General features: G+C 48.3%; 2 protein-coding genes across 2 annotated transcripts in view; both read right to left on the bottom strand.

Annotated features, from left to right (window-relative positions):
* Nucleotides 1-15,093, bottom strand: part of LOC137425102 (protein sidekick-2-like) — a 547,704-nt gene that overhangs the window by 68,218 nt on the left and 464,393 nt on the right. The window contains 3 exon segments of the mRNA XM_078772524.1: nucleotides 6,476-6,601; nucleotides 6,727-6,888; nucleotides 7,070-7,207. Of these exon segments, the coding sequence (XP_078628650.1) occupies nucleotides 6,476-6,601; nucleotides 6,727-6,888; nucleotides 7,070-7,207 (426 nt within the window).
* The window catches only part of RPL38 (ribosomal protein L38), a 275,214-nt gene that overhangs the window by 103,842 nt on the left and 156,279 nt on the right, over nucleotides 1-15,093 (bottom strand). The gene's annotated exons all lie outside the window — the stretch shown is intronic.

The following is a 15,093-nucleotide window of genomic DNA, read 5'->3' as shown; positions in this document are numbered from 1 at the left end:
TGCTTTACTTTATTGGCCTTTTTATTGGTTTGGTTGGTCGGACATTCGGGCATAAGATGTTAATCACAACGCATCTCGGTAAGGCCTTTTGAGATTCAGCAATTCTTTGTGAATGAATTTTTGTAGACTCTTCTAGTAAATAGATGTCGGTGAAAGCAACAGAGAAAAATAACTGAGGAGCTCACAAAAGCAATCAAATAATGTTAAAAAAGAAAAGAAAATTATAATAAAACTGTAAAGTAGACGATAATGTAAGCAGACATCAACTGTTCATTACCGCATCATTCAGTGACGTCCGTGAATTGCCGGTGCATCTCAGTGAATGAATGAATTCTCGGTTACCGTGTCATTTAGTGACTTCCGTAAATTATCGGTGCTGGGGAGTTGATAGGTTGAACAAATCTTATTCAGTTTTTTTGTAATTGTTACTTTAGAAAACATTTCGATGAAATCTTTGAGTTTATTGTAACAAGTAAAATACTTGGTAATGCTAATATAACAAAAAAAAAATGTTATAAATTCCCATGATACTCGTCACTGCCAGTTCTGCCATATTGATGCATGCTATGCGGCGATGTCTGACTAGTTGTTGTGCTAATCGACATTTAAACATCGATGTGAGACCAGTTCATTATCGTACCATGTCTGCGCAGCTGTTGTAACAATATTGTCGCTTGGGGTTTTTTCATCCATCTCCACCTGCAATGCTCAATAAATTGTTGAAGCAAGACCAGACCTTCTTATCTCGCCTATCACAAAACAGATAATTGCAATAAAATTAGATAGGGGCAAGAAGTCCTCGCGATGTGGTGGAAATTTGTCGTTGGCCAAACTTTGCCTTTATTTTAGGGAGTGGGCAGCACATTACATTTTGTGGTGAAAACGTCCCATTGCCTCAAATTGGAAGAGTGTGTTGGCCAATTTAAGCCAAAGTTGTTCAAAAAACTCAATGAAACTGGCAGCATCTTACTATAATTCACCAAATGTCTGTCTGTCTGTCCGTTCCAAGGTACCGCAAAAACGGCTGAACCGATCGCAACGAAATTTTGGGTGGGTAATCCTGGGACCTGGGGTGGGTAATCTGGGGTTGAGAACCCCCTGGAGTAAAATAGGCTATTGTGGGAGCTGTGCTCGCACGATAAAATCGGACAAAATGGATGACGCCAGGAATTAGGTTTCTCTGAGCTATTTATTCCCAGCTCACTCAAACGAACTCCAAAGCACTGAATCAGCCCATCGAACGGGCGGCAATATATATCAGAAACTCAACACACAAAAGCCACGCCTCTCAGACGGGGCGTGGTATGCAAATAGATAAGCCACGCCTCTCAACGGGGCGTGGTATGCAAGGCAAGCGTTCGCCCGGTGAAGGCAAGTCTCAACACGCCCGGGCGAGTCCGGACACGTGACCGCTCGCCGGCTGCGTCATCGGCCGGTGCAGGGTAATTGTGTCATGCTACCGGTAACCGCTACACCCGCCCCCCCAAAATTAAACTGCACCGGGAGAGTCAGTTTGAGGGGGGTCTTGATGACCCGGCCGAAACGACCCCTGACGATTCGTGTGGGGGTGGTAGGTGGCGGGGTGGTGGATGGTCGGGCGGGGGGCTGATTGACGGGGGACGGCCCCGATGTGGAGGAAGGGCCAACCGTGGAGGTTGGTCGAGGTCCAAATGGGCCGGCTTGAGGCGGTCCACGGAGATGCGGTCCGCCTTGCCGCCGATGTCGATGGTGAACGACTTGTCGTCCCTCTTCAGGACCCGGAAAGGTCCATCGTACGGTGGCCGGAGCGGTCCCCGGTGTGCGTCGTGCCGGATAAAAACGTACTCCGCAGTGCGAAGTGCTGGGGGGACGTGGGGTTGGGGGCAGCCGTGGTGGGACGTGGGCACGGTGGCAAATCTCCTGGCGGCTTCCTGGAGGACCGAGCGTTGGCGAGCCGCGGACCAGGGGCCGGTGGCGCCAGGGATGAATTCGCCCGGCACGTGAAGTGGCTGGCCGTAAACCAGCTCGGCGGTGGAAGCCTGTGGAGGTCCTCTTTAGGGGCCGTTCGGAGGCCCAATAGGACCCACGGGAGCCTGTCGGCCCAACCGTCGTCCTGGAGGCTGGCCCTGAGAGCGGCCTTCATCGAGCGGTGGAACCGCTCGCACAAGCCATTGGCTTGGGGGTGGTAGGCCGTGGTGCGGTGAAGCTTGACACCCAAGGCCTGGGCGACCGCGCCCCAAAGCTCGGAGGTGAATTGCGGGCCTCTATCGGAGGAGATGTCCGAGGGGGCGCCGAAACGGGCAATCCAGGTGCCAATGAAGGCCTGCGCCACGTCGGCGGATGTTGTTGATGCCAGCGGGACGGCCTCCGGCCACCTGGTGGTCCTGTCCACCATTGTGAGGAGGTGGGTGAAGCCCCGAGAGGAGGGAAGGGGTCCCACCAGGTCCACATTGACGTGGTCGAAGCGCCGCGCGGGCACGTCGAATGGTGCCAACGGGGCCTGGGTGTGCCGGTGGACCTTCGCGCGCTGGCAGGCGACACAGGCATTGGTCCAGTCGCGGACGTCTTTACGGAGCCCGTGCCAGACGAATTTCGCTGCCACGAGCTTCTGTGATGCTTTCCGGCCCGGGTGGGAAAGGCAATGGAGGGCGTCAAAAATGTGCCGCCGCCATCCGGTGGGCACGATGGGGCGAGGTTGGCCCAGGGAGACGTCGCACAGGAGAACTGTGCCTGTGTCCTCGAAGGGGACGTCGGCCAACCGCAGGCCTGTGTCCGCTGTCCGGAGGGCTTGCACCGTGGGGTCGGCGGTCTGGTCGGCCGCCATGCGGGCGAAGTCCACACCCAGGTGGACGGCGTTCGCGACGGACCGGGAGAGGCAATCGGCCACAGCGTTGTCCTTGCCCGCGACGTGCCGGATGTCCGTTGTAAATTCGGACACGGCGGAGAGGTGGCGCTGCTGGCGGGCCGACCACGGCTCCATAACCTTGGCCATGGTGAAGACCAGGGGTTTGTGGTCCACAAACGCTGTGAACGGGCGGCCCTCCAAAAGATGGCGGAAGTGGCGAACAGCCAGGTAAAGGCCGAGGAGCTCGCGGTCGAAAGCGCTATACTTGCGCTCGTTAGGGTGAAGCTGCCGGCTGAAGAAGGTCAGCGGTTGCCAAGCTCCGTTCACCCACTGTTCATGCACGGTGCCCACCGCGTAGTCGGAAGCGTCCGTGGTGAGGGCGATGGGTGCGTCGAGCGCCGGGTGCGCCAGCATGGTCGCGTTGGCGAGGGCCAGCTTAGCGCCCGTGAACACCGCGTCCATCTCTGTGGTCCAGGCGATGACGTGCTTGGCCGGCTTGCCCCGGAGGGCTTCGTACAGGGGGCGCATGAGTTGGGCGGCGCGAGGCACGAACTGGTGGTAGAAATTTACCATCCCCAAAAATTCCTGTAGGGCCTTGATGGAGCGAGGGCGCGGGAAACTTGTGACTGCCTCCACCTTGGTAGGCAGCGGGACGGCCCCGCGCTTCGTGATGCGGTGCCCCAGGAAGTCGACGGCCGTTACGCCAAACTGTGGCATTTCGCCGGGTTGATGATGAGGCCGTGCTGGCCGAGGCGCTCAAAAAGCGTGCGCAGGTGGACGAGGTGCTCCGCCCGGGAAGTGCTGGCGAAGAGAATGTCATCCAGGTAGACGAACAGAAAGGTCGCGCAGCACACTGTCCATCAGCCGCTGGAAGGCCTGGGCCGCGTTCTTAAGGCCGAACGGCATTCGGAGGAACTCGAAGAGGCCAAAAGGTGTAATTACAGCCGTCGTCGGAACGTCGGCCAGCCGGACAGGTACCTGGTGGTAGCCCCAAATGAGGTCGACCTTGGAGAAGATCACCCGCCCCGCCAAACAGGTGGAAAAGTCCTGTATGTGTGGTATCAGGTACCGGTCGGGGGTGGTGGCGTCGTTGAGGCAGCGGTAATCACCGCATGGTCGCCATCCGCCACCCGATTTGGGCACGATGTGCAGGGGCGAGGCCCACGCGCTATTCGAGCGCCGCACAATTCCCAATCGCTCCAGCGCGTCGAATTCCGCCTTCGCTACGGCGAGTTTGGCCGGGTCGAGGCAGCGAGCCCTGGCGTAGACCGATGGACCTGTGGTCGGGATGTGGTGTTCGATGCCGTGCTTGACGGCGACGGCTGAAAACGTCGGCTGCGTGAGGGCGGGAAACTCGGCGAGTAGGCGGGTGAAATCGTCCACGGCCGGGAGCGTGCAGGCTAGCTTGGTCGGAGCGGAGTCGCTCAATGAGCAAGTGAGCGAGCTGAAGGTCTCCACGTTGATGAGCCGACGCCGTTTGACGTCGACCAAAAGCCCATGTGCGCAAATAAAATCTGCACCCAGCAAGGCCAAGGGCACGTTCGCCGTGATGAAGTCCCACCTGAAGCGCTGGCCCCCGAAGCAGAATGCGACGCTGCACAAACCGAAGGTGCGGATGGAGGAACCGTTTGCGGCGACCAAAGCGGGGCCGCAAAGCGCGGCCTGTTTGTCCTCCACCGAGGCGGGTATCACGCTCAGCTGAGCGCCGGTGTCACACAAAAAACGCCGCCCGGACTCCGTGTCCGTGATAAACAGAAGGCTGCCTGAATGGCCAACACTCATGGCAGGCAGCGAGCGCCGGCCTGGTCATTTCCCGACCCGCCGAAAGTGCACGGTGGGCGGCACGTTCTGGCCTTCTGCCCGAACCTGGCGTGGTAATAGCACATGGTCCGCTCTGGTGGAGGCTCCGGCGGTCGCGTCGGGTTCGGTCGACGGGGCGTCGCGGCGGCCGCTGCCACCAGTGGCGCTGACTCGGCCGGTGGAGGCGCCGGTCATGGCGCGGGCATTGCCTTGGTCGGCCCAGGGTCCCAGGCGGCCGCTCCGACATGTCGCCTGGCCGAGCAAAATTTATCGGCCTCCTTGGCCAGGGCGCGAGGGTCCGTGATGGGCGAATTAGCCAAAGCTAACCGTACCTGCCCGGGTAGCCGCTGGAGGAATAGCTCGCGGAAGAGGAAGTCCGGGCCGTGGTCACCGAGGAGAGCAAGCATGTGGTCCATGCTTTCGGACGGACGGGCCTCGCCCAGCTCCGGGAGGTCGAGTAGTTGTCGTGTGCGTTCGGTCTCCATGAGTCCAAACGCACTGAGGAGTAGGTCTTTGAGCGCGCCGTATTTGTCGGCGTCCGGCAGGTGCTGTAGGAAGCTCAGAACCCGGGAAGTGGAGGAGGTGTTGAGCGTGGAGACCACGTGGTGGTAGCGCGTCGTGTCCTCCGTAATGTTCCGCAGGGCGAATTGAGAATCCGCTTGAGCAAACGAAACGGCCGCGTGAGATTCCCAAAAGCCCGGGAGCTTCAAAGCTACAGCTGACTCCATCGCCGTGTTCGTAGAAAGGGGTCACCAATTGTGGGAGCTGTGCTCGCACGATAAAATCGGACAAAATGGACGACGCCAGGAATTAAGTTTCTCTGAGCTATTTATTCCCAGCTCACTCAAACGAACTCCAAAGCACTGAATCAGCCCATCGAACGGGCGGCAATATATATCAGAAACTCAACACACAAAAGCCACGCCTCTCAGGCGGGGCGTGGTATGCAAATAGATAAGCCACGCCTCTCAACGGGGCGTGGTATGCAAGGCAAGCGTTCGCCGGTAAAGGCAAGTCTCAACACGCCCGGGCGAGTCCGGACACGTGACCTTTCGCCAGTTGCGTCATCGGCCGGTGCAGGGTAATTGTGTCATGCTGCCGGTAACCGCTACACTATATTGTTTTTCCAATTTTTTTTCCCAATTTTTCCAATTTTAAAATTTTCCAGTTTTTCCAAACACGATGGAATAATATTTACCGATATGAACAGTGATGTGGCTTTTATTGAAATTCTACAAATACCGTTTAGATTTTGATGATTTGTGTGTGAAACGATTTAACGGATGTTTATATAAATCGTTTAAAACAAAAAAAAAGCTTCAATTTCTGATATTTCGCCTTACCTTTACATTTGGGCTTCCCAATTGAAGCCCCGCCCGTAGCGCGGATACCGTTGCTAGTGTAGATCAATATGTAACCTGCTCAAGGTTAATCTCAGCTATGAAGCCTCAATGATTTGTCATGGGTGCCCTGATATCTTGCCGTTTGTATGGGGTATATGGGTAGTGGGTATGGGGTAAATATATTATAATACTTTATGTACATAGACCAGTCTGGTGCTGGCTTAACGGTTAAATTGGCTGGGTTAAGGCCTTAAGGTCCTGTCATGCCATAAATGACATCAGGTGGGTTGACTCAGCCTGCCATCATTCAGAGATCAGAAAAATGAGTACCAGCTCACTGGGAAAAATGAACCATTTGAGTATCCTGCGTCGGTGTGGCGACCCGTCCAGGATTTTGCCCTCTAGCCAATGAACTGCCTCGGCAGCCCTATGTACCTGATGGCATGAAAAAAATGATTATAATTATATGTATATAGACCCTAAGTAATGCGGCTATTTGGATGCTGACCTGAAGCTCGTGCTTCGATGATGTAGTTGGAAACAGGGCTGTTCCCTGGGTCACCCTCCACCCAATGAACTGTCACAGTTTCTTCATCGAGTTGTACCCATGGCTCTGCTGGTGGACCTGGGGCACCTGAGAGGAGAAAAAGAGCATCCTTTAGCAATAAAAGCTATGTGTACTGAGGAGAAAAAGGAATATTGTGGAGTACAAGCATGAAAATAGATACAGTTTTATAGCTTGTAGGCAACACAACCAACCATGAGCAGGTCCTGCAGTGATGTTTCCAGAAATCTCTGGCCCATAGGCCAATGTGTGGGAAGAAACTCCCACCATGTAGGTTTCTCCCTCAGTGAGGTCTTTGATCACCAGCCATTTTCTGGAGCCTCCAGGCACGTCTACTGTTACAATCTTACTTATACCTGTTGAGTTGTGCGGAAGTTGATAATTGGGATAGAAAGGAAAGATTTGCATATCAGACGAAGAAATGAAGATGCATTTAATATATATTTAATATTGGTGTGCGTCGACATAAAATATAAGTAACAAAAGCATTTTTTATCACTACATAATTAATATTTTCTATCATTTTCATTTTACTACCGTTCACAGGTGTAGTTGGCTGATAAATGACCCGAAACCCCATGATTAGGCCATTTGGATGAATCGGCATGCCCCAAGTCACGTTCACCGAGCTGGATGTCATCTTTATGAAATGGAGGTACGCTGGGGCTGATGGAGCTGTGGGAAAAATATAGGAGAGGAGTCAGGACAATGTTTGATAGTGTGAGTGTTAGCCTCAATTATTATAACTAGGACGTGCCCGTACGTGGCGTACCCGTAACCGTACCGTACCGTACCCGTACCATACCCGTACCCGTGACGTGCCCGTAATGAATATGTACAAAATATAAATATGTATGTACTACAATCGATCGTACCTTACAACAATCAACACAGATTGCAACGTCAAATAAATGAATACGCTCTCAAATGTGCCGTCCGAGGCAGCGTCTGCTCGCCACGTTCAGCGTCACTATGACTATCCGTAAGTCCGGAAGTGACGTCCTCATTTGACTGTCCGGAAGGTCGCATATCGCAAAGCGAAAGAATCGCAAATTAGTTTTAATTAGTTTTAAAACATAGTTTAACGCCAACATAGCGCCAACATAGTTTGCCAACGTGAAATAAATGAATACGCTCTCAAATGTGCCGTCCGAGGCAGAGTCTGTTCGCCACGTTCGGCACACGTGATAGCTCGCTGCTCTCTGATTGGTTGAATCGTTTTTTGGACATAGCTCGGTAACTACTTCTCCGATTAATATGAAACCTTGAAAAGGCACATCCTCAGGTCCCCAGCAATATACCTGGCAAGTTTCAAGTATATCGGACCCGTGGTTGTCGAGAAACAGCGGTCACAGAAACACACACACACAGAGATTACTGGAATTATAGATAGATATTATAATAATATGGGTTCCATTACAAAGATCTTCAACACAGGAGGATGCGATGAGGCCCATCAAGCCTGTGCTAGTATTGCCGAACTATGGTTGTTTGTCCGTGCTCTATCATTTTTAAATGCTGAGCGTCAAGTAAGGAAGCAGCATATACCATTTGTAAAGTCTTTGGTATGATTCGGCCAGGGTCAGGTTTCAGGTGCCAATCTCCCAGACTCAGAACAGATTAATCATTACATCACTGAGTCTGGTTGAAGAGTATCCTTTAGGAAGGAAAGGCAAGTTAACGTGTTGTGGGCATTGCCTTGGGCTGGAAGTCCAGGGTAATTACGGTGACACAATGGCCTGGTCCTTTTTGACATGATTTTATACAGAAGTTCCAAGCTCATGGAGGTGCTAAATAACAAAGGGTTAATAAAGGGTATGGTGGTGAGAGGGGTGTTGGGGGTGGATACACTAGGAGAAGTAACACAACAATTGGCAACGATGGTCCACAGAGGGATAGAATGGAAAAGAATGAGCGTGTGTAAAAGTGATTGTGAATGTACATGGTCGAGTGTATGATGTATTGATGGGCAGCACATTTGAAAGACTGATGTGAAGAGGATGAGACAATGCACACAGGGAGACAGCTTCAAAATTGGAAGAATAAAGGGATGAATGAAGGCAGGTGGGCAATCAGCCAAGACATTATGAGGGTGAGCAGGAAATAATTTCTTGAGGAATACATGTAACTTGGGGTGGCATAGGGAGGGCAGAGGTAAAAGAGTGTAGGAGGAGCAATGCCAGATGTAAGATCGTAGATAATAGAGAGACCACCAACTTGATGCTGTTGGGAGTGAGGCAGTCCTTGAGAATTAGCCTCCTGTTTGGGATTCCAATGGTATGGAAAGCTTTGTGTTTGACCATCTTAAGAGAAACAAGGTGGGAAAGCAGGAGCACCAGCCAAGAGTGAGGAGGCATACTCTGTGGAGCTCTATGTGAATGCTTTGTACACCATGGTGAGCTGGGTGTGGCTCAGGAATGCCTTCGCTCTCCTGAGAATACCTAGACAGCAACTGGCTTTTGATGCTAACTTGGTGATACAATCCCGACATGAAAGGTTATGGCAGAAAGTGAGGACAAAAGTTCCAGGGACTGCACCTCTTCCAGTCCCCGTGCAGATAAGTGGATTTGATATTTTGCTTACCGATTACCTAATTGATAGACGGTGTGAGAGCATGTGATTTATTCACTTTGAATGTCATGTTCCAAGTACCTGCCCACTGCCTAGTGGCTTATCTTGTCCCAGTCTGACAAACGGGATTCAGCAGCAGCAGCCAGCCTTTTACAAGTGATGCATTGTTCAACACAGGGTGGTCATCAGAAAAATGGTAAAGTTGTTTTTGAGAGAATCAGATGGATCAACTGACAAATATCAATAATGTACAGTGCCTTCAGAAAGTATTCACACCCCTTTTACTTTTTTCACATTTTGTTGTGTAACAGACTGAATTTAAAATTAATTAAACTGAGATTATTTTGTCACGGATCTACACATAATGTCAAAGTCCGAAGGTGGACAATGTCAAAGTGCAGTTTTTTTAAAAGAAATTTTTACATCATAATTGAAAATGAAAAGGTGAAATGTCTCGAGTCAATAAGTATTCAACCCCTTTACTTTGACACCACAAATTGAGCCCAGGTTTATCCAATTTCCCTTGATCATCATTGATATGTCTCTATAACTTGATTGGCGTCCACCTGTGGCCAATTAAATTGATTCGACATGATTTAGAAAGAAACACACCTTTCTATATAAGGTTCCACAGTTGGCAGTGCATGTTGGAGCAGAAACTCTACAATGAAGTCCAAGGAACTGTCTGTAGGACTCCGAGATAGAATTGGGAGGAGGAATAGATATGGGGAAGGGTAGAAAACAATTTCTAGAGTGTTGAAAGTTTCCAAGAGCACAGTGAGCTCCATTATTATGAAATGGAAAAAAATATGGAACGACGCAGACTCTTCCTAGAGCTGGCTGTCTGACCAAACTAAGCAACTTTGGTCAATAACAACTCGGTCAACAAACTAAGCAAGAAGGACCTTGGTCAGGGAGGTGACCAAGAACCCAATGATCACTCTGACCGAACTGCATAATACCTTGGCTGAGATGGGAGAACCTGCCAGAAAAATCAACAGTCTCTGCAGCCCTTCACAAATCTAGGCTTCATGGGAGAATGGCCAGACCAAAACAACTCTTGAGAAAAAGTCAAATGCCACATGCATTGAGTTTGCAAAACATCACATGAAAGACTCAAATGAGGCAAAATATTATGTGGTTTGATGAGCCGAAAATTGAACTCTTTGGCCTCAATGCAAAGCGCTACATCTGGCGGAAACAGAGCACAGCTCATCATCAATCTAACACCATCCCTACTATGAAGCATGGTGGTGGCAGCATCATGCTATGGGAATGCTTTTCAGTGGCAGGGACTGGGAAACTTGTAAGGATAGAGAGAACAATGAATGAAGCTAAATACAGACGAATCCTTGAGGAGAACCTGCTTCAGACTGCAAAAGAGATTTACATTCCAATAGGACAATGACCCCAAGCATACACTCAAAGCAACACTGGAATGGGTTCAGAACAAGAACGTGAAAGTCCATGAGTGGCCCAGCCAAACCCCAGACTTGAATCCAATTGAGAATCTGTGGGAAGACTTGAAGATTGCGGTTCACCGATGCTTCCCATCCAACTGGACAGAGCTCGATCAAATCTGCAAGGAAGAAAGGGGGAAACTCCCCAAATACATATGTGCAAAGCTAATACCGACATACCCAAGAAGACTCGAAGCTGTAACTACGAAGTATTCACTCAGGGGGATGAATACTTATGTAAACTATAACGGCACTCAGTAGAGAGCATACCTCAGCCTAGTTGGCCATATCACTCAATGGTGAAGAATCACTTAAAAATTAAATAATTCTCATATCTGAATCCATATTCAGATCTTCGCCAAAATCTAATCTATTTGTCCTTGTCAGACACACAACCTGTTCAACAAGTTTTGTCCAAATCCGTCCACAACCTTTTGAGATATCCTGTTATGTATCGTTTTTGGTCCTATCTTCCAATGGTGAAGAAACACTTAAAATTTCTAGTAGCCGGATCCGAATCCGGATCTTCACCAAAATCTAATCATTTCGTCCTTGTCACATACGCTACATCTCTGCCAAATTTAGTCCAAATCCGTCCACAACTTTTTGAGATACTTTGTTCACAATCAGACAGACAGACAAACAAAGAAACAAACAGACAGGGGTGAAAACATACAGTCACGTGAAAAGGTAAGTACACCCCATGTAAAGTTTTGACTTTTTCAACATATTTCAACATACAGCTATTTGATCTTCATTTCAACAATATTGATAGATAAAGGTGATATAATATAACATATATCATGAAACATTTACATTTTGTAGTCCATTGTATAATTTAAATAAACATGAATGCAAATTTCGCATGTGGAAAAAGTAAGTACACCCTTGACTCTAATAGGTGGTATTGCCCCCCTTTGGCAGAAACAACCTCAAGTAGGCGTTTCTTATAACTGTCTACCAGTCTCTGGCATCGACTGGGAGAAATTTTTCCCCTCCTCCATGCAGAATTATTTCAGCTGTGCGATGTTTGAGGGGTTTCTTGCATGCACAGCTCGTTTCAAATCCCCCCACAACATCTCAATGGTATTTAGATCCTGGCTTTGACTTGGCCATTCCAGAACCCTCCATTTCTTTCTTTTCAGCCATTCCTTGGTGGATTTACTGGTATGTTTAAGGTCATTGTCATGTTGCAAGGTCCACCTTCGGATGAGCTTCAACTTTCCGACAGATGGCCTCACATTATCCTCAAGCACCCTCTGGTACAATGAAGAATTCATCGTGGATTATATGATGGTGAGTTGCCCAGGCCCTGATGCAGCAAAGCTGCCCCAAACCATAATATTTCCGCCACCATGCTTTACAGTTGGTATCAGGTTATTGTGGTCAAATGCTGTCTTTGGTTTTCGCCAAACATGTCTTCTGGTACTGTGGCCAAATAGCTCTACCTTTGCTCATCTGTCCAGAGCACATTGTTCCAGAAGTGCTGGTCTTTGCCTAGGTGTTCATTGGCAAACTTTAGTCTTGCCCTGATGTTCTTTCTGGACAGCAAAGGTTTCCTCCTGGCACACCTCCCATGTAGATCAAATTTGTGCAGCCTCTTTCTAATGGTAGACTCGTGCACTTTGACATTAACAGGGGCAAGAGCTACCTGTAGGTCCCGTGATGACATTCTGGGGTTCTTAGAGACTTCTTTCAGCATCTTGCGGTATGCTCTCGGGCTGAACTTGCTGGGGCGGCCTTGCCTGAACAAGTTGGCAGTTGTTTGGAATATTCTCCACTTGTAGATGATCTTCCGGACAGTCGAATGATTGATTTCAAATTGTTTGGAGATCTTTTTAAATCCCTTCCCAGACTCGTTGGCATCGCTACCTTCTTTTTGAAGGCCTCAGAGAGCTCTTTTGATCTAGGCATGGTGATGCCGCACACTTCAATAACAAAGAGCAAACCAAACTAAATGCCTGAGGTTTAAATAAGACTAGTCTAGTAGGAAGACTAGGTCCCCCTGCACCCCCCGGAGATATACTTCTAATCAGTGTTTCTAGATTGGAAAAAATGTGTAGAAAATGACTAGCTATGGCCCCAAGCTGAAAAAATGTCCCACATACCATTTTTATGCAAATTACTGCTGCAAATTTTATGCAAAATTATGCAAATTTTATGCAAATTTTTGATGAGGAGTAGAGTTGAGGGGTCTTTGAGGGCTTCATCGAGGTGCTCTCGGTTGCAAGACTGGGTCATTCTGAGAAGCACAGCAGGGTCAGAGATCATGATGTTCTCCTCCTCAGTGAATCTCTCCATCAACAGCCTCTCCATTGCCTCACACACTGTTTTGAGGCAAAAGAGGGACTTTGCGTAGGCCTTTCCACTGAGAACACCTTTGAGAGATCCACTTGTTACTAGTTGTGCCTCAAAGAGAATCTCTGCATATCCAGAACCACGCATCTTGTGTCCAGTGAGCATCCCGATGTAGTTCATGGATGTGTGGAAGGGTCCAATCGTTACTACATGACTAGCAAATTCATTTGGCCAGCGCCAGATGATGGGAAGGGCTTTCATGCAGACACCCAGATCAAATGTATTCAGGACCCATCTCTGACCCACCTCAGCAGTTGCTGCCTCGGAACGCTTCAGTAGCTCACGAACAACTGCGTTGTCTGTGATCGGTCTGTGCCTGGTGCCTGCATGGCATGGCAATGGCCTGCAGCCTGTGCCTGGGCTAGGGGGTTTCACCTCTGCAACTGGTTCTCCCCCACCCAGCAAATCAACAGTCGACTACTGCACGCCTATCCACCAACCGATCACAGACAACGCAGTTGTTCGTGAGCTACTGAAGCGTTCCGAGGCAGCAACTGCTGAGGTGGGTCAGAGATGGGTCCTGAATACATTTGATCTGGGTGTCTGCATGAAAGCCCTTCCCATCATCTGGCGCTGGCCAAATGAATTTGCTAGTCATGTAGTAACGATTGGACCCTTCCACACATCCATGAACTACATCGGGATGCTCACTGGACACAAGATGCGTGGTTCTGGATATGCAGAGATTCTCTTTGAGGCACAACTAGTAACAAGTGGATCTCTCAAAGGTGTTCTCAGTGGAAAGGCCTACGCAAAGTCCCTCTTTTGCCTCAAAACAGTGTGTGAGGCAATGGAGAGGCTGTTGATGGAGAGATTCACTGAGGAGGAGAACATCATGATCTCTGACCCTGCTGTGCTTCTCAGAATGACCCAGTCTTGCAACCGAGAGCACCTCGATGAAGCCCTCAAAGACCCCTCAACTCTACTCCTCATCAAAAATTTGCATAAAATTTGCATAATTTTGCATAAAATTTGCAGCAGTAATTTGCATAAAAATGGTATGTGGGACATTTTTTCAGCTTGGGGCCATAGCTAGTCATTTTCTACACATTTTTTCCAATCTAGAAACACTGATTAGAAGTATATCTCCGGGGGGTGCAGGGGGACCTAGTCTTCCTACTAGACTAGACAGGTTCCTCCAAGATCCTCTCTAACGATGTTCTAATCATTTGCACCTGAGCTGGTGCACCTGATTCTAATTTTAGGTATTTGAAGTAGTGATAAATGTAGGGGTGTACTTACTTTTTCCACATGCAAAATTTGCATTTATGTTTATTTAAATTATACAATGGACTACAAAATGTAAATGTTTCATGATATTTGTTATATTATATCACCTTTATCTATCAATATTGTTGAAATGAAGATCAAATAGCTGTACGTTGAAATATGTTGAAAAAGTCAAAACTTTACATGGGGTGTACTTACTTTTTCACGTGACTGTAACCTCCATCTACCTTTAGTGACGGAGGTAATTAGATATTTCAGCATTTCATTTTAAATTATTTTGTAAAAATATTTATAAACAAAAATTCCATTTTGACATTTTGATTTGAGATCAGTGACACCAAAAATCTTAATTTAATTCATCTTAAATTCAGGCTGTAACACAACAAAATGTGAAAAAGTCAAGGGGTGTGAATACTTTCTGAAGGCACTGTATGTAATGTTCGCCATGCTGCAGGTGGAATTGAACCCGTCAAATGCAGGGGTTCCCTTTTTTTTTTTTTTAATAAAAGGTAATCAAACATTTGGGGGGAGACACTCACACGTCGTCGATGGAGTATTTTTTGCCCTTTTACACCCATAAACTCCTGAAGTATTTGTCTATAACTGAGTCTTTCCATTAATCTCTTTCGATCATTTTAATCCGAAAGCTTTTATCTTTTGTGGAGATCGCTCTTTTTAAAGTGCATGCAGCTATAATAGCCAATAACGTGTATTTTCGAAATGTTTTTTGGGAACGAGGAGCCATGGCACAAAAATCTCACACAAGACCAAAGTGAAATTATTGGAGGAGATCATTGAAACAATGTGGCACTAATCAGTTATGACTGTCATTTTAAACTGGCAGTCTCTTGTCAGTTTATGAATGATATTTTGGGTGAGGCTTAATATGTTGTAGTTGGTGTGACCACCAATAGATGGCTCTTGTAACACGATATATAAAAT

The sequence above is a fragment of the Myxine glutinosa genome, chromosome 1, assembly GCF_964187855.1.
Source record: "Myxine glutinosa chromosome 1, kmMyxGlut1.1, whole genome shotgun sequence".
Lineage (NCBI taxonomy): Eukaryota > Metazoa > Chordata > Myxini > Myxiniformes > Myxinidae > Myxine > Myxine glutinosa.
The sequence above is the reverse complement of the archived record's forward strand: the minus strand, read 5'-3'. Positions and strand labels throughout refer to the sequence as shown.